At 42.4% G+C, this 19,880-nt stretch overlaps 1 protein-coding gene across 1 annotated transcript; it reads left to right on the forward strand.

Moving 5' to 3' along the window:
* Positions 1 to 3,821: 3,821 nt before the first annotated feature.
* TNNI2 (troponin I2, fast skeletal type) lies at positions 3,822 to 13,045 on the forward strand. The gene is made up of 6 exons (XM_061612768.1): positions 3,822 to 3,947; positions 4,372 to 4,413; positions 5,832 to 5,960; positions 8,438 to 8,527; positions 10,861 to 11,037; positions 12,584 to 13,045. The coding sequence occupies exons 1-6, from the start codon at positions 3,822 to 3,824 to the stop codon at positions 12,683 to 12,685; spliced, it is 666 nt and encodes a 221-aa protein (XP_061468752.1). The 3' UTR covers positions 12,686 to 13,045.
* Positions 13,046 to 19,880: the final 6,835 nt, after the last annotated feature.

Here is a 19,880-nt window from a genome sequence, read left to right on the forward strand (position 1 = left end):
CCACATGTTTCAGGATAAGGTTTCTTTTCGGAGATCAGCCATTGCCTTCTGGGTGTCCTTGCTAGTCATCTTTCAACTCCTCCTTGTCCTGTTGCAAATGTTCCGCAGCCAGCAGGGTAGCTTGTATGTACACTAATGAGAAAAAAAGTCACATACGTTTTACTAATTGATTTAAAATAAAACAAAAAGACAAAGATACCTTACAGCATCAATGCAATTTGTTCCTAAGAAGCCACTGAATGGAAGTAAATTCCTAAATGTATAGGTATATGCTGCTCAGATGGCCACCGGAATGTCAATCAGTAGAATACATACATGTTTGGAAAAAGACAGCCCTGATCCGAAGGACTTACAGTAAAACGTAAGCTACTGACTAAACCACAAAGCACACTTTGTCTCCTCCTAAGGGCTAAGAAGTGCCTGCAGGTATTTCAATAAATGTGATTTCTACAAGTGTTAAACCTGACAAGCTTTCTGGAAGGCTTGATATAGAAAAGTTTCTCAGTTGTGATTGAGAACATATTTGGCAGCCCTCTGTAAATTTGGTAACTACTTCCTCATTCAAGAGAAGCAGGGCAGTTGGGAAATAAGTACAAGCCAGTTTCTGTTTTCTGATTCTAGTAGTGGCCAACATTGTTTAAGCCAAAGAGTTCACTTATATTAAATATATATGTACCTTTTGTTTATTGCAGGTGCTCATCAACAAAACCAAGATGTCTACTGAGTAAGTAACTGGTGTTTGTCTTGTGGATCATCTTTTTAAAAATAAATAAATTCTAGATTTTCAAACATTTTTCTTTCAATCTATCACTGTAAAAAGTATCCATTTTCTCTATGCCCATCTGCCTAGTGGCTCTGTGTGTGCGGAATGGGCTGCTGTAGGCATATATTCAGCTAGATGAGGAGCTGTGTGTGCAAATGGATTCTGGGTGTGAGGCTCCCCTGTCCCATCCAGCTGTTGGGACTGCATGCATGGAGCTCTTTCAAAAAGTTAAAATTCTTCTAGTTAGGATCCTCTCCCACTTCCTTCCTTGCCAACAATGAATTGGTGGGATTTTAACCTTTTTTAATTGCTTCGCACACTCAACCCACACTGCTCCATACTCAGGCTGTTGGATCAAGATGTCTGTATTTTTATTCTTGAAACTAACCATCTCTTTTTCCTTCCCTGATTTCTTCTTGTAACTATTTCTCCCCAACTAGAGAAGATGTAAGTTTTTCTTTCATTCTTGGCTGTGTGTGAGGGTGGGGATGGGAGAGGGGGTCCGTGGGTAAAACCTTGGATGAGAATAGCAATGTCACGACAATACTATCAGTCTAAGTTGGAGAAAAAGGACAGTGAGGATTACTTGTCAATCAAAATTCAATGTCTTACCTCCTCCCCCCTCTCTAAAAAAAATGAAAAAAATTATCCCCTCTCTCTCTAAAAGCCAGTTTCAAATATTCCACTCCATCCCCCCAACATTCCATCACAGGATGGAATCTAGGATATAGCTATGCAAATGAAGAGACAACAGGGGAAGGGTCTCTCTCTCTCTCTCTCTCTCTCTCTCTGTGTGTGTGTGTGTGTGTGTGTGTGTGTGTGTAATTTTTGACCCTCCTTAGTAATACTCTTGAGTGCAGCCTTTTTGTTTCTTTCATATACATAAATGGTCGTCATTTGGTGTTACCAGAAGTGAAATGTTGTCCCACTTGGGGACACTGCCATAGGGAAAGCCTCCCCCCCCCGTCTCTGACACAGGGTTGCCTTTCTTTCACTGTCAAACAACCTCCAAGGTGTTCCCTCCAGGCAAAGCTCACAGCCACATAGCACTCCCCTCTGCTGTTTTAACACCACATTAACCATAGTCAAGTGATTTTTTGTGACAGTACTCCCTGGTATTGAGTACTATCATCTCTTTTTTTGCTGCCCACGGCAGCCATTTTGTGCTTTTATCAAGATGTGAGTGCCGACACTTCATTTTTCACCAGAGAAAGTACTGACCATGATTACAGGTGTGTTACTAGTGGTAAAATAATATACGATACGGTGATATCTCAGTGGAACTTTCTGTCCTGATTACCTTTGTTGCCATTGTAATAAGAACATAGGGACACCTATTTGCCAGGCTGACTTCTACATGATTAACAGATTCTACACAGATTCTACATAGATTAACAGATTATTAACTGAAGAAGTATTAGAAGGGAATTCTAAGAAAAGGAATTGATTAGAGGGCTCATCCCTACTTCCTGGAGCTGCCACTATGTTTGTCTACAATGATCGTCTGTCTCATCCTGAAGGAAGGCAGTGAAAGTAGAAACAAAAGAAGTTAGTAGGAAGCCCCCCATTTCATGAGCTCTAGGCATTAATGCATATCTTATGCACCTTCAGAAAGCTTTAGCAGAGCAAAGGATGTATTCAATGTGTTCTGCCTGAACTCTAGACAAGATTGTGGAATCTGAAATCCACTCCAGCCATCTGCAGAGAGGCCTCATGCAACCTGGATATCCTCACAGGCCAAGCTGGGCCTTCCTTTGCATCCTCTGAAGTCTATGATGTGGCAAGGGGTCAAGGTCATCACTGACCCTTCATGACTGGATGCCTCTGAGCATGTGAGGTGGTATGTTCCTATGCTACCATAGGCCTTGCCTTACTGATACCTTGCCATGCCATAGGCATCCAGGCATCCATGAGTATGCCACAATTATGCCATGACAGACCTTGCATGCCATGGACCCAGAAACCACTGGAATATAATAGGTGAACTCCTTGTTCTGTTCCAAAAACCTTTCTGTTGTAACTAGAGCCCAAATTTCCAGGCCAGACTTTGGTTGTAACAGCATCTGTTCTCTCTCTACATACTTGGCCTATGTCTGTGATAGTTTTGAACAGTGCAGTGTTAGTCTCTTGGTTGTTGTTGAAGGGAGCATGTAGATTCCTATGAAGAGCCCCTTATTTATTTATTTATTTTCCACCCCTCCCTAAGGCAGCTTGCATAAAAAGCAAACTGCAGTCAGAACTATTTAAAACTATTAAAAACATCCAATTAAAACCACAAATCAAAACTAATAAACTAGTACAAGAGAACAAACAGACACCAATTTTACCATTTTAGCAATCAGGCAATCCCCTGAAGGGCTTCATGGAACAACAGTTTCACCAGACCCCTAAAAGCCAAGCTTGGTGAGCTTCCTTGGAGAGATAATTTTACAGTGAAGGGGAAACCACTAAAAAGGCCCTGATTTTGTAACTACTTTCCAGGCTTCAGAAATCTAAAGAAGCTGAAGAAGGGCCCCATAAACTGTTCTAGACATACAAGGATTATCACATGGGTTCCTTTTCATATTGGTGTATTTGGTTTATTTTATTTTCACGTGGGAGCAAACCTTCCCTCTCTTTTGCCCATATGTACTGAAGTGAATTTTCCCATAGGGATGAACTGCATGCTAAAAAGTTATTACACAATGGGCTTCTGGAAGAGTCATCTCATAGCATACATAGGAACACTAATGATAGATGTGACCAAAGCTACTGCTGCTGAGCCAAGTCTTTCCATTACCTTTAGAAGACACTTTTAAAGGCCAAATTCTGGTCTGGCTGCCCTCATACTGTGGTGACCTTATCAGATTTCTTAAACATTCGTGACTTGGATGGGAGGACCTCAAATGAAGGTAGAACAACTGGGTCAGGAAGTTATTCACAATATGAAAAACTATTCCCTATGCACCAAAGCACCAGGAACAGAATGCCCTGTTGTTGTGAGGAGCCAACTTGCAGAAGCAGAGGCTCTAATTTGCATCATTTAAGGGCAAATCTTGAAATCTATTCTCTTGAAATAATGTTAAAAGACCTGAAAATTTGCCACATGATTGGGGAAGGGGAGGGGGAATCCCATGGCTATGAGGAGGACAAAAACACTCATGGAAACAAAGTTGAAGGTTACCAGCAGACTCCCCCTTTGGATGTACTCTGAGGCTGAGGGGCTATAACCACATGTAACATGCAAACACTTATAACTGAACCCTAATGCCATTTCTGAAAATGAGAGAACAGCAACAGGCAGGAGGGAAGCGATTATTGCTTAACCCCTCCCCTACTTAGGATTCTCCTGTACAAATCTCCTGCCTAGCAGCAATTTTTGTTCTCTCTGCAAGGCTCCAAAAAGTGTGCTTGTCATGCAGATGGAGAAGGGGGCAGGACCGAAATAGAATAGAGAGAGAAACCTGGATATTGATAGAAGCTTACTTCAGTTGTGGGTGCTGTTCTTTTTCTATTATCCCACTTTTGCATGCATCACCAGCAGGTCCTTAGGAAAGGCAATGTGGGAAGGGATACTGCAAGTACATCGGTAACCCACTCCTTTTTCCTTTTGTTTCTTTCAATTTTAGAAAAGGAAGAGGGCAATCACTGCCCGCCGGCAGCATCTCAAGGTACCTACCTCTTCTTTCTGGGAGTTCATAACTAAGGACATGATTCTTTCCTCCTCTGTTTCCTTCTAACCCTGCCCCTTGGGGAAGAGATGTGGGTGGTAAAAAGCTCTAAGACTCACAGCATTGAACATCTGCCTGGCTGAGTGTCCCCTCTTTCAAAGCACTTCTTGGCATCTACAAAAAAAGAAAAAGAAACTAGAACTGGCATTGGCCTGAGTCGTCCATGCTATTACCCATTTCTGTTGCTACTGTTCAACCACAACAGTGCTTTTAAAGTCTCAGACGCTTTACAGCAAGGATGGAGGTCTTCCAGATGTTGCTGAACTACAGCTCCCATCATCCCTGACCACTGACCATGCTGGCTGGGGGCTGATGGGAACTGAAGTCCAACAGCTGGAGAGCCACCGATTTCCCATCCCTGCTTCATAGGTCTGTCATGTTCAGTTTTTCAAGTACAGCAACCCCAAAGCAGCCATGGCTGCAGCAGTTCTGACAGCAGTTTAGAAACAGGGCTGCCACAATCATGTCAAAGGGGTCTCCTCACTTACATTTTAACAGCGAATGGGGCACTTGAGTGAAGGGTGTGGAACCCTCCCCACCACACCCACAGGCTCTTCTCCCCAAGTGCTTTTTGTCAAGCTGAGGTCATGTGATATTGGAACTGATCTAAGGAGAAAAGGGCTCAGGGAGACAAACTGCACAGAGTAAGCTACAGCTGTGTGTGTGTTGGGGCAGGGGCAGGTGTGGTTCTGAACTCCTCACATGTGAACCCCTTCTATTTTTAAAACCAGTGTCCATCCCCTCTTTCTACATGGTTGGGGCAGCAGTCTGATAAACAATTAGAACCTCTGCTGGTAGAACTAGCTTAACTCTTTTGCATGACTGAAGTGAAGAGGTGATGACTTTCCCAGGATCACCCAATGAAATCATGGCAGAGCCTGGTCTGGTCCTATATCAGGGAAGGACTTCCATATGTTGTTGGACTCCAGCAAGTATGGAGAATCTTTGGCCCTCCAGATCTTGCTGAACTACAACAGGCCATTGGCCATGCTTGCTGGAGAAGATGGGAGATGTAGTTCAGCAACATCTGGAGGGCCAAAGGTTCTCCACACCTGGGCTACAGCTCTCATCAGCCCCAATTGTTTGCCATTCTGGCTGAGGGTGATGGGAGCTGGAGTCCAACAATATCTGTAGGGCCATTGGCTGCCCCCCCTCCTATCCTTTTCCTAGTAAGGGCATGCTAGCCCTACCCAGTTCTTCTCTCTATGCCCTGCACTTCATCCTGGCCACTGTTTGTCCCTTGGGGCACCATTGTGCAACTCATGATGAATCTGTGGCCACACTTCTTTTGATGACCACTGACTTGACAAGTCCTTCTGCTCCCCTCGTCATTGTGCTTCTCCCATCTTTGCCTCCAGAGTGTTATGCTCCAGATTGCTGCTACTGAACTTGAAAAAGAAGCTACAGCTAAGGAACAAGAAAAAGCCAACTACCTTGAAGAACATTGTCCAGCTCTGCATATCCCACATTCTATGCAAGAACTGCAGGTAATAATGTGATCTCCTCCATTCACTGTTGTACAAGAGCAGTTATATTTGATTTCAATTCTAGCAAATTCTTCTATTCACTGCTAGCTTGGTCTCAATCCATTGCCCATCCAAAATGATCTGCTCCTCTTCAGACCAGGTCCCTTGGATGTGACTCTGCAAATGGCAAATTTCCTTTCTGCACTAGCTCTTCACAGAACACATGTTGACCCTGTCAGTGATTTTTAAGACACATCTTTGCTTAACTAGCTTTGCCTGATTTTACTTGGAAGAGCATAGGAGAAATAATTACATGGGAACAAGGATGGGGAGCTGTGGCCTTTCAGATGTTGTTGGACTCCAACTGCCATCAGTCTCAGCCAGCATGGCCAATGGTTAGGGATAATAGGAGCTGGAGTCCATTAACATTTGGAGGATATCGAGTTTTCCAGTGACATAATAACATTTTAACAAAACCCATAGTATTGTTTAGAGATCATAGTTGATATGCTGAGCTGCATCATCCATGATTGTAATTTGTATGGATTATCGGCTCTTGTGTTGTTTTAGAAACAGGAGCATCATTTGGGCAATATTCCTCCTCTCCCTCCCCCAGTCATGTTCAGTTCACATGTGATCTTTCCCCCAAACTGCCTATATTTCTGGTCTGTTCCCTGCTTCTGCACAGTGAGCAACTATTGTTGCAAATAATCAACAGCGCAACCCTGTGCATGCTTATTCTCAGCAGAAAGGCGTATTGTGTTTAGTAGGTCTTACTTCTAGGAATGTTGGTTTAGGATTGCTGTCTAAGTGAACCTAATATACCAGCTACACATTTCAAAGGCACAAATCCCTTTGCCCTTTTTTTCCTAAAGGAGTCACTGACCTGCGTTGATATCATGAAGTATAAATAAGCCAACCAGAACAATTTTTCTTGAAATAAACTGCTTTTTTTGCATTTTAATATTGGATATATCCAGGAGTGGGTATTTAAGCTCTATTGAAAAGCTTTTACCCCATCTCCGTTCCCCTTCCCCTACCATCACTGAGATCTGAAGCAATCCTCCTGTTTTGATGATGAAAGGAAAACAAGAATTTACCATGTCAAGAGAAAAGCCTCTGCCACCTTTCAAGACTTGCTCAAGAATCCTTTGATAAAATCATTCACATTCCTCAAGGTCCAGTCTGTTAAAAATTGTTTCAGAAGCAGGGAGGCATATGCAAGTAGCTATTATTGTTTCTAACCACATAACAGATTTCTTGCACCGCAATGGAATCTGGTCCAGTGAAGTGGTGTCTGAGGCTGCGGTCCTAGGAACACAACTGTAAATTAAGACCTACTGAAATAAGTGCGGTTTCATTTAAGCTTTAAATTGCATTTGGTGTGATTTGGGATGCCTTGGTTATGGTTCAGGGCATATCTTCATGGCAGCTTCTTTTGCCCCCAATTGTTACTTTCATGCCAAACCACCAAATCAGTAAAAGCCTCGAATCCAAAAGAAGGCATGAAGTGGCACAGGATAACCCCACTGATTTATATATTTATTTTATAATATTTATACCTTGTTTTGCCTTCAAGGGAAAGCCAGTGTGGTGTAGTGGTTAAGGTATTGGACTACGACTGCCTCTCAGCCTCAGAGAGAGGCAATGGTAAACCCCCGCTGAATACTGCTTACCATGAAAACCCTATTCATAGGATTGCCATAAGTCGGAATCAACATGAAGGAAGTCCCTTTCAATTTTTTGCCTTCAAGGAGCTCAGAATGCCTTCCATATAGTTTTGCATTTAGGCACTGCTCAGTATCAGACCCCTTTGCTTTTGCAGTTGGATTATATCATGTTGCTTTAGGCTGTTTGCTGGAAATGCCAACATTACACCTTGGAATAGGTTCTGCTATTGTTCTCATCTGCCATACAATATAGGCCGGGGGGGACACACCTGTCATTCTCCAGATGTTGTTTGATTTCAACCCCATAAACCTGACTACTCCTCATGCTTGCCGAGGCTAATGGGAGTGGGAGTCCACATCATCTGGAGTATCAGAGGCTCTCTATTCCTGGTGTAGGCTAAAGACTTGTAGGCACTACAGGGAACAGAGGTCCTGCACAAGTTCCCAACATGATGCATGCATCACACATGCATAATTACACATGCATGCAATTACACATGCATGTAATTACTTCATGATTCTGGCTTATTAAGGCTGTAATCCTATGCTTACATTTGCCTGGGGACCAAGTCCCTCTGAATTCACTGGGCCTACTTCTGAGCAGACATGCGCAGGATTGTGCTGTGAGTTGTGGAAAGCTTCCACAATTTAGGTTCTCAGATTTCCAAAAAGCCGCTGGACCAAATAACTCAATGTGAACATTTCTGAAAATGTGTATCTAGACCCATGTACTGAAGACACATCAAATAAGAGTGCCTAAGATTGGGGAGGAAATGTCATGTTAGTTTGAGCAACCCTCTTTAATAATCTCTTCTTATTTCTCAACAGGAACTGTGCAAAAAGCTTCATGCTAAGGTAGAACAGGTTGATGAGGAAAGATACGACACAGAGATGAAATTACAGAAAACTTCTAAGGAGGTAATCTTTATTGAGGCATCCAACTCTGTGGTGTACTGAGCATGTGTTCAATTGATGGGCTTTGTCCTCCTACATTTGTTTCCGAAGGGTGGGTTGGGGCTGTCAGCTAGTGATGAGTGAATCTGCCAATGTTGGTTTCTCTCAGTTTCTTATTTTTCCAGTCTTAAATTCAGTCCTACATGTTCCCATATCAGTTTATGATTTTTTGTTTTTTTTAAAAAAAGAGTCCTCATGAAAATTCATCAGCATTTTAATACAGATTTCTCTTTATATGCACAATTTTGGCTAATATACACGGTTCAGCAAAGCAATTTCCCCTGATATAATTCATTTTTGTATGTTTACCCTAGTATATGTATTTTTGTACACATTACTTGGCTGGAGAACTGCACTACAAAATTCAGGGAAGTGCCAATTTTGAAGGATAGCTGGTTTCAGTTCACATTTTATTTCAGAAAATGCACATTTTTGAAATTTTAGATCTGAAATTAAATGTGAACTGAAAATGTAAAACTGAAAATGTGAATTTGAAATTAAATGTGAACTGAATCAAATGTCTCCCCCTATTGACACTTACCAGAAGAATATAAGAACTTCATATGTTTGGGACCAGAACACTGATACCAGATGCTAGAGTATAAGAGGTTACGGAAACCTAAAATTGGATCAGAAAAATGGGTCCAGCAGGCAGATCCTGAACAAAGACCAAATTTGGGAACTGTTTTCTAGTTTGCCAGGGTATTTTATTTATTTAACAAAATTGATATACTGCTTGATTGTAAAAAACCTCTAAGTGGTTTACAAGAAACATTAAAATTATTTTAAAAAACAGTTAAAAACAAGTAATCAAAACATGTTATAAACAAAACAGTAGTAAACTAAAAAGAGATTAAAACACATCTATGTGTCTGGATAGGCCTGCCTAAACAGAAATATTTTAAGCAGGCACCAAAAAGAATACAGTGAAGGTGCCTGCCTGATGTCAGTAGGCAGAAAGTTCCAAAGTGTAGGTGCTGCCACACTAAAAGAATCACTTCTTACAAGTGCAGAACGAGTATTATGTGGCATCTGTAACAGTGCCAGTCATGCAGATTGAAGCACTCAAGTGGGCATATATGGGTAAGATGATTCTGCAAGAAACTGGTTCCAAGCTGTTAAGGGCTTTAAATACCAATAGTAGCACCTTGAACTCAGCCTGGTAACAAATGGGCAACCAGTACAGATCTCTGAGAATGTATTCACCCTCCTTAGTTTGCATATTTAGGTGTACATTCCTAAAATATATAACAGGTATTCAGTGGGATAAGAAAAAATCAGGAATATATGCAAAATTGGAACCATGCCACCCTACCCACAGAAGAAATTAAATGTCTGTTGTTAGGGATGATTGAATTGGTACATATGTGTACCAGTTTTTACAAAGTAAAAAAGTATCAAGTGGAGAAAGACATGGAACAAATAATATTGTACAAGTAACAACACAGGAAACAGACCTTTAGTGTAGTGGCACCTACCCTTTGGAATTCCCTCCCTTTTCTTCTCCTTAAATATTAGACAGGCGCCATCTCTGTTATCTTTTCCGCATCTGCTGAAGACCTTTCTCTTTCAACAAGCCTTTTAAGTAGAGCCCTTGTCCCAGCCTGCATCTGTGTTGGAATGGATTTTTAATATGTTTGTAAGCCTTCTTTTTTTAAAAAATAGATTTTTTAAAGCTTTTAAAAAATGTTTTTAAAGATGTTTTGTTTTAATATGTTTTTAATGGTTTTGTTTTAATATATTTTAAAGTCTGTCTTTATGATGTGTTGAAGTGTTTTAGTGCTTTTGTTTGCCACCCTGGGCTCCTACTGGGAGAAAGGGTGGGATATAAATCTAATTATAATGATGATGATAATAATAAATATTCAAAGCTATGGAAAGGTTAGTTCCTCGTTCATGAGAATGGAAATACAGAAGCAGAGTGCTAGGAGGCATCTCTTGGGATAAAATGCATACTCTGCCATGTCTTTGTAGTGCATTCAGGGCTATCATGCAGAAAAGAGTTGTTATATAGACATAACCTCAGTATAACTTCATGTCCCACCCCTAAAGCTACTTTCCCTTTGAATCCTCAAGCGCCTGCTCCTATCCTGTCATTTCTATATACTTTGACTTTGTCAGACTGTCTCCTATCATAGAGTAGTGTTTTATGTAGCACCCCCCAATCTAATTTCAGCCACCTTTCCTACCCTCACAGTCCCTCTAATTTTATTTATTCGACACTCTCTCTCTGTCTCTCTCTCTCTCTGTCTGTCTGTTGTCTGTCTGTCTGTCTGTCTGTCTCTCTCTCTCTCTAGCTTGAAGATTTGAGCCAGAAACTGTTTGACCTGAGGGGCAAGTTTAAGAGACCACCTCTGCGTAGAGTCCGCATGTCTGCTGACGCTATGCTGCGTGCCCTTCTGGGCTCCAAACACAAAGTCTGCATGGATCTTAGAGCTAACCTGAAGCAAGTCAAGAAGGAAGACACTGAAAAGGTATCTCAAGCTTTTAAAAGAAGCATCCTACATGATTTTGCTGTGTCTTAACAAAATCCTTGCTTGTATTCAAACCATGTGTCAAAGACATGAGCACATTGTGCACACGGTCTGATATCTATTGCCCTACAAGTTTTTTTCTTAGTGTTCAGTGAGTCCAGCATTTAACAAGTTGCCTTATTTCCTCATCACATTCATTCTTTTCTCTTTCTCTTGTCACTAGCTGGTGGACTCAAATTTTTATTTAGTTTCACCTGACAATTCCCTAAAGTAGCCCAGTGAAACAAAGTGTGGAAACTTTTTTATACATTTTTTTTGTCTAATGTCAGACTTTTTATACTGTATTCAGTGCCAACCATATTTGGTTGTATTAAGATGCCAGCATTTTGCATTTTGCCTGAAGATGCATGAATGTGGGAGGTTAAATTGGACTGAGCATCATCTCTTGTATTCAGGCATCTGCAAATATGGCATTAGTAGCTATATACTTTCAATAGCCAACCTGCAGAATAGTCCTATACAAGCATACTGTACCTGGGAATAAGTCCCTTTGAACTCAGTGGGGCTTTTACCTCTGAGCAGATATGCACAGGATTGCATTAATTTATTTTTAAGCCACAGGCCATAGCTAAAGTAACATTAATTCATTCCTGTATTTTAGCAGCCCCCTTTCCTCCTAATGGGCTCTCAAGGCAACTTATAAAAATGGTAAAAATACCATTAGAAACCAGACAAAACCCTAAGCATTAAAACTAGAAAAAACAAGCAGTACACAGTAAAAGGAAAAACTGTTAGCTACTCATAACCCTGCATTTTTTTCTATGCCCCTCTCCACCACCCCCAAAGCCTGGCAGAGTAAAAAACTACCAATTTGCTTCCTATAAGTCAGCAAGGAACTTGCTCTGCAGACTTCCTAAGGGAGAGCATACCTAAGAAGTGCCTTTGCACATTGATAACAGTGAACATTAAAAAACAAAAGTAATTGTGATAATGTTGAATTTTAAAAAGGCCAAAACAAATTGTATCATAAATTAACCAGAAGATGGCATGAACCAAGAAGGCCATCTAGCTTAACCAATAAGTAGGTGGCTGCAAAAATGGTGTGGTCAGATGACTTCCAGGGCTTTCTGATCATGGGGTCATGTCCCAAGTAGTTCTACAGAGCAGACCCATCAAAATTAATGGACCCAAGTTAGTCATGTCCATTAATTTCAACAGGTCTACTCTATTAAATTATCAGAATTAGAGACAGGCCACGGTGACCAAGACTCTGAAATGTGTCCAGAAGAGTAATCCATTTCTATTTCTTCCTATCCGCTTTCTGTTCAACTTAATGTTGTTTTGGAATTTTTCAGTATTGACACCCAGGTGTCTGGCTGAGAGCGTGTGAACCAACTAACCCTATGTAACGGGCACATTCTTCAGTCATACAGAACTGATTGTAGCATTTTCTCTGTCAAGCAAGGCTGTGTAAGAAAAAGCAAGGATGTGGCTTACTGTTCAAGGACATTGATCAAGCTTAAATGTTTATCTTCTTCCCCCACAGGAGAAGGACCTGCGTGATGTAGGTGACTGGAGGAAGAACATTGAAGAGAAGTCTGGAATGGAGGGCAGGAAGAAGATGTTTGAAGGCGGCGGCGGCGAGTAATATGAACCCTGCAGCTGTTCAGTCTGATCCTCATCCCTGTCCAAGTCCCAATGCTTTTCTTCCACCTATCTTGCCACCTCACTTCCTGCCAATTCTTTACAGCACTGTTTTTGGGATGACTTTCCTCAGGCCACAGTTGCATTTCATAGAGCAATCCACCGTACAGACCCTACCCACAGCCTGATCCCATACTATTGCTGGGAAGACTATTGTCTTGAGCTGTGAGTGTCTTAAAATACATTTTGCAACCATTGTAGTTGCATAAGCGTAAACAATTCAGTCCTCATAAATCCTGTAATTTGGTAGGATCTGTTGTTACAGAGTGAACTAAACTGATGTAAATAAAGCTTTGGAAGTATGGCTGGATTTGTACGCCTTGGGAGGCCAAGGCGTGAAATGACTTTGTGACATGGTTGCCCTTTATTTCCTGATATGGAAACTGCAGGTAGATCTTTCCATATACAAACTACAATTGCTGTTTTGTGATGCATACATAGAGGATTCACTTCTGGTGCATTTGCTTTATGCGTGCCATGATATTAATTGTGCCATTGAGAAATATTCCCAAAGCTGAATGCAATCAAATTAATGTTTGTCTCATAGTCATCTATTTCTGGAGCATTAGGGACAATTTTAGGAGACACTAGTATGATCACAATAATGGCAGTAGCTATTCATGAATGGGTGAACAAGTTACTCAAGTGCAGATTGTAGATTAAATATACATTTTCTTTCCAAAAGAAAAAGAGGTTGCTTCAGTGTTGCTGATTTAGAGCACACAGTTGAAAAGCGTAGCTTGTTTTCAAGGTATTAGAAGGCAAAAGATTAAACAGGATTATCCAACTTCCACTAGTCCAACATTCCGACTGCAAATGCAAAGGAGTTTTCTACTAACATTTTCATCATTATTCACATCATGATTGCCCAAAAGTACTCTGCACATGACAGTCTCGTACCTAAAAATCTGAGTAGTTGTATGGGACTTATTCTCAGTACATCACCAGGCATCAGGCTAATGGGATACTCCATCCCAGCCATGTCAATGAGCAACCTTATTAAGAACTGAACATATGCTTGACTGACCTCTGAACCTTGTAGTCACATGTGAGATTTTATCTACAATCTGATGCTTCAGTTAGATCAAGCTTACAAGTGGGAGTTGCAACAAAACTGTGGAGTGCTGCTGTTCAGGGCTCCAGACATTTTATTTTATGCCCCCCCCCCAAGAGCCAGACAACACTCCTTGTCCACTAATCACGCTCAGTCTTCACTGGACTGTTCTATGCCCCTCCCTCCCATAGGTTTTTTCCTTAAAGATTTCTGTGCTTCTGAAAAATGTAGGGTTGTTCCAAGCCTGCTGCTGATCTCCTCCTTGTGTTTGTATGGTACTGTTTTGGCTTTATAAGCAACAATACTTGCAACCTGAAATTGGAAGTAAAGGGAATGATACACCCTTGCTGCTGAGCAAGCCTCACCAGATTCAGTGGGATTTAACATGCATAAGACTGGGGAGTCCAAGCTGCAAACAGGCAAAATGGATCAGTGCCTTCAATGTGTACTGGGTGGTATTCAATGCTGGCCTACTCAGAGAAGACCCATTTAAGTTAATAAACATGATTCATTATTTTCAGTGCAGCTACTCTGAGTAGGACTTAGTTGAATACAACCCACTGCCATTTTGTGGGAAATCACGTTCTCCATTCTGAGGGGCTGCAAATCTCATTTGGATGGGGGGAGGGAGGCTGTTTTATTCTTAAAATAAAAACCAAATAGAATTGCAATCTCCAAATATAGTGAAGGGCTTCAAAGGAAAATAAGGACAAATGTGAATACCATAAGAAAACAAGAGAGCAAAAATATGTACCAAAGATTCATTATAGTGATTTGCAAGGAGCTAGTGAAATACAAAAATATGTCTTTTAAAGTTATGGGCATGCAATCTAACAACAACAACAAAATCTATTAGCAGAACCTCCCACACTTTATGGACCCATTAATCTAAATTAGCTGATCTATTACTCTTTGGAATGCAGCAATTATTTGGGCTGTTATCAGCAAATTTTACTATCACTCTAATTCAAAATAATTAGCAAAGAACAACTTGGAATGATATATCCCATTGTTTCACTGAGCATGCTAAGAACTCTTACTGGGGGGGAGGGGCTAGAAGTACTGGTTCATCATCACTGTGAATAAGGGTAGAAACACACTCACTGTTCTAACCTTTTCCCTGTAAAACCTGGTGGGAGCAGCTTGAGGGCATTTTTTAAAAATCTCCTTCAAAGAGTTTTCAGAACTGATCATTAGATTAACCCATTTCCCCTCCAGGTGTGGCTGATGGAAATGCTTTACTCTGGCAGCTAGTGTGTTCACAGCCTAAGATTCAGCAGGATCTACCAGCATGCTCACCTGGCCTGATTGGGAGTAGGAAGGGCCAGCTAGGGGAGTAGTGAAATTGCATGGGTGTATGGCTATGTCAATAAGCTATACCATAGAGGGGGCATGGCCTCCAGGTCCAAAGGCGAGAAGGGATGAGTCTGTATTTTTGAAGAGAACACCTGGAAAAGGAATGTGAAGGCCAGGTGAGCGAGAAGTGGAAGGAAAGCCAAAACCAAGGAAGAGCCTGAATAGAGAGAAACAGATGCAAGGAAGGTAGCACAGATGTGAGACATAGAGGGGCTCCTAGCCTGGGGACTTAGGTAAGGTTCAACCATGAGCTGTGATTTTGTGGAGAGTGGTTGGCAAGAACTATAATGGCAGTATGCCATCAACCACCAGCATGGGCTTGCAGCTGGAAACAAAATGATGTAAGAGTAGGTTTGCCAGGTCCATGGCCTGAGACTGATCCTGTATCTTTAGGAGAAGAGAAAGTCAGCCAAGTGCAGGTGTTCTTGCAATGCTGTAATGGGAAAACCACAAGGCGGAATTCTCCCTTCCCCCTGCCCAACTTTTAAAGATACAGAAGACCTCTTGGTTGCCAGGCCCAGCCTCCAAGAGGTCTTCTGTATCTTTAAACAGCTTTGGAGTCCCCACCATTCCCTTGCTCAGCCTACCTTTCTCGGCTGTGTTGTGCAGTTGTACACACAGCGCTGCCCTTTACCAAGATGGTGGCTGAGGTTTCCCTAACGGGCTGAAACTTCTGCCACCAACTTGGCTCATAGCAAGGATGCGCACGCGTAGCACAAATCACAGAAGGGGTGCGGAGGGGCCCCTCAGGGGCCCCTGTAGCCTCAGGGGCCCTCAGCCAGGGCCCCACCAGACTGCCTTTTGGAGCCAGCCTTGTTCAGAAGCATACTGCCTCCAGCTATGGAAGCAGAGCAGAGCCATCATGACTAGTAGCCACTGACAGCCTTATCCTCCACAAAATCCAGTAATTACGGTGCCACCATGGCAAAAAGACTCATCTTAGTCCTCAAATAGTGAATGTCTGGAAAAGAAGGGCTTTGGAGCCAAGCTTTCCCAAGTTTTCTGAATGGAGTAGGTGGCCCCTTAGGGGAGGGGGTTCCTCTTGAGATTCTTCCTTGCAGGAATTTAAAGCAGACCATTTCTTTTTCATTGCGCTGCATGGCAGATTTCATCATTGTTACATCTTTTTTTACATTTGATATTAGCTTTGCCAATGTCTATAGTACCCCTGTTCAGTTTAGGTGTTATACTCACAATGGGTTAAGTATGTTGTAAACCACCCAGATTCCTGCCCAGAGTGTGAGGCACGAGACAGAGACGAGGATGAGAGCAATTCTTGTTTTATTAGGGTAATTGAAACATCAAAGGCAGCACGCTTCATTAACTCGACTAAACTAACTCACTGCAATCCCTAACTAAGCTCCTAAGCATACTCTGCAGCATATAAAGGAAGTTGACTCAGCACCCCGGTCAGGGGGGCACAACCTTAAATAGGAAAGGTCTTCACCTGTAATCTCTCACCCCTTCGAAGAACCTCCCTCTGACTGGCGTGCTTCTCGTGACGTCTGCGCGGGGTGAAAGAGGGCGCACCTCCGACGGCTCATCTGACAGTAAGGACTGGATAGGTGCAGGCTGGAAGTCAGGAGGCAGGGAAGCATTTGAAGTGTCAAGAGAGGGATCCAGGGGGGTTGGAATTGGCACGTGCTCCAGAGATTCCCCCAACGGTTCTGTTGGCACGTCTTCTTCAGCAGGAGGACTGTCCGTGGGAAACTTGGACAGTGCCAAGCACACTCCCTCCCCCAGTGTCCTTGAAAGTCTCAAATTCCTCTGGCTCTGCCCCTTTCTGCTCTAGCTGAGGGGGCTGAAGCTCCTCCAGCCCCCCTCCTTGATTCCCCTGAAAGACCTGGGGCTCGACACCCAGAGAGCTTCGGCTATGGGGCAGTATACAAATGCAATAAATAAATAAATAAATAAATAAATAGAACACATGACTGAGAACAAGCACACTACCTTCATGTTCCCATCACTTTCCACAGGTTTTGATGCAGAAACCTACATGCTTGCTTCTTGGCACTAAATAATTTGGCTTAGTGTTCTTTTTGAATTGAGCTGTCACTGTTGCTCAGAGAAGGGTCACTGGGAGAAAACGAAGAGCTCTTAGAGTGCTCAGATTCAGCTTTTGGTATCCATTTTAGGAGAAAGGGAATAATAATGCTTCTGCCTAGCAGTGGCATCACTAGAGTTGGCGTCACCCGGTGCGGCCCTCAGCGCCTTGTCTCCCGAGAGTGTGAGCGATTGCGCGCGTGTCGCGTAGCGCGCAGCCAAACAACAGGGCCTGGGAGCATGCCGCCGCCTCGCTGCTGCTGCTGCTGCTGCCACCTTCTAAGAGCCAAGGAAGGCAGCCGGCGCGGCACACGAAGGCTCTCATTAGAGCCTAGGCAGTGCCTGGGGGGGCAGCTCTGGGTGTCACCCCTGTCTGGTGGTGTCACCCAGTGCGGCCCGCACCTGCCACACCGCCCCAGTGACGCCCCTGCTGCCTAGTGCTTTAGACCAGTAGTTTCCAAATCTTTTTTCCTCACGGACCACTTGAAAATTGCTGAGGGTCTTGGTGGACTACTTAATGATTTTTCTGCCTGTTGTAGCAATTGTAATATTCAGCTAGGTGCTGAATGATATTTAATTGTATTTGTATTGTTTATTTTATTTATATTGTTCTTACATTTATTTTATTTCTTATATTCCACAGAATGCAAATTGTGATCCAATAAGATCCAATACGAGAAATAAAAGTGGCAATAAAAATAAAATTATGAATGTTAACGTGGACATGCCACGGACCACCTGAATGAAGCTCACAAACAACTGGTGATCCACAGACCACAGTTTGGGAACCTCTGCTTTAGAGAAATCCTATACACACATTTCGCCATGATCAACTTACCTTCCTACGTTCGTCGTATAAGGCTCTATTAAAACAAAAAAAGGCTCTATTTGAGAAAGCACAATGGCAACAGCTCAATCAAGCGCTGTTGGTGGGTAATGAGCGACAGTTTTGGGACCTGGTAGCGGTTGGGACAGGATCATTTAAACAGCTTATAACTGGACAAATAGCTGCCCCTGTATGGCTTGAACATTTTACCAAGCTTTACACTGCCCCTGCTGCTAATATTACCCACTCTTCGCTGGATAAGGAGTTGTCCCTCCCCATCTGGCCTCAGGTAACGTAGGCCCAAATAAGGGTTCTTATATCCTCTCTAAAATGTGGTAAGGCTCCAGGGGAAGACATGATTCCCCCTGAACTTTTTACCAATTTTCCAGATTGGTGGGCCCCCATTTTGGCTAAATTGTTTACACAGATTAACTCGACGGGCATCTTACCGGAGGGCTGGAAACAAAGTGTAGTTATTCCCATCTTTAAAAAAGGCGAGAGACAAGATCCATCCAACTATCGGCCGATCAGCCTTTTGGACATAGGTGTAAAACTATATAGTAAATTTCTCTTGTCTAAATTAGAGGAGTGGGAAGTGGCAAACTTGATTATTTGCCCTGAACAAGCAAGGTTTCGGAAAGGGCAAAGTACTATTGACCACTGTCTCACTCTCTATTGCCTAGCTAGGCGTTCGGTTCTGGGCCCCACCAAACATCTGTATGCCGCCTTTGTTGATCTGGCGGCCGCCTTTGATTCGATAGACAGAGGCCGATTGCGGACAAAGCTTGACTGCATCAACATCGACAAACGCCTTTTATTTCTAATCAAGGAACTGTACTCTAAGAATAACATGAAAATAAGAGTGGGAAATAATCTCACAGATCCAATTTTGGTAAATAAGGGGGTAAAACAAGGATGCCTGTTAGTGCCAACCTTATTCAACTTATACCTGAATGACATAGTGGCAGAGTTGACTGGATCAAAATTTTTTCCTCCCTCAGTGGGAACTAGAAAAGTCACAACGCTAATGTATCTGGATGATATGGTTTTATTATCCCTCACCCCTATCGGATTAAGGAGATTATTGGCAAATCTAGATCTGTATTGTAAAAAAGAACAAATACAAATTAATTACCAAAAAACAAAAATAATGGTATTTGGGAAAAGACAGCGCAACCATAGTTGGATCATTGGTAGACACCCAATAGAACAATGCCGCTCCTTTAGATATCTTGGGATTCAGTTCCAGGATACTCTCTCATGGAAAAATCAAATAGCTGCCACTAAACTTGCAGCTTCTAGGTCCGCGGGGGCAATCCTCAAATTTTACAGATCTGAAGGGGGTCATCTTGTGGCCCCAGCTCTGAAAATATTTCAGAATAAGGTCATATCGAAAATCCTCTACAGGGCAGCCATTTGGGGATGGGAGACCCTCTCTTTTTCTTCTCTAGAAGCAGTCCAAAATAATTTTCTGAGACAGCTCATGTGTGTACCAAACGGTACGCCAGCAGCGTTTCTTCGAGCTGAATCTGGCCTTCTCCCAGTTAGCGCCCGTATCCATAATACATTATAGACATTCTGTGTTTCGTTAACGGATGCGCTAGCTAAGATATTATTGAAGACATGCTTTGACCATACTGCAGCAAACAGTTTTTGGAATCTAAAATTTTTAAATATTTGTCATCATTATCATATCACAACCCAACCTATTACATCTATTTCCAGGCCAAAACTTCGAGAGCAGATTGAGAAGCATTGTGTATGGACGGACAATTTGGCAATTTTCAACTCTAAATTTTCAACGTGGTATGGTATAATTAAACCTGACCATCTTAGGGCAAAATATTTGTCTTACCCTTT

Source organism: Rhineura floridana, chromosome 2, assembly GCF_030035675.1.
Source record: "Rhineura floridana isolate rRhiFlo1 chromosome 2, rRhiFlo1.hap2, whole genome shotgun sequence".
NCBI lineage: Eukaryota > Metazoa > Chordata > Lepidosauria > Squamata > Rhineuridae > Rhineura > Rhineura floridana.

Bases quoted from the DNA above. Each gene is read 5' to 3' on its own strand.
- TNNI2 (XM_061612768.1), top strand. From the start codon at position 3,822: ATGTTAAAAGACCTGAAAATTTGCCACATGATTGGGGAAGGGGAGGGG. The intron at 8,528-10,860 runs GTAATCTTTATT...CTCTCTCTCTAG, and splicing joins TACAGAAAACTTCTAAGGAG to CTTGAAGATTTGAGCCAGAA. The intron at 11,038-12,583 runs GTATCTCAAGCT...CTTCCCCCACAG, and splicing joins AGAAGGAAGACACTGAAAAG to GAGAAGGACCTGCGTGATGT.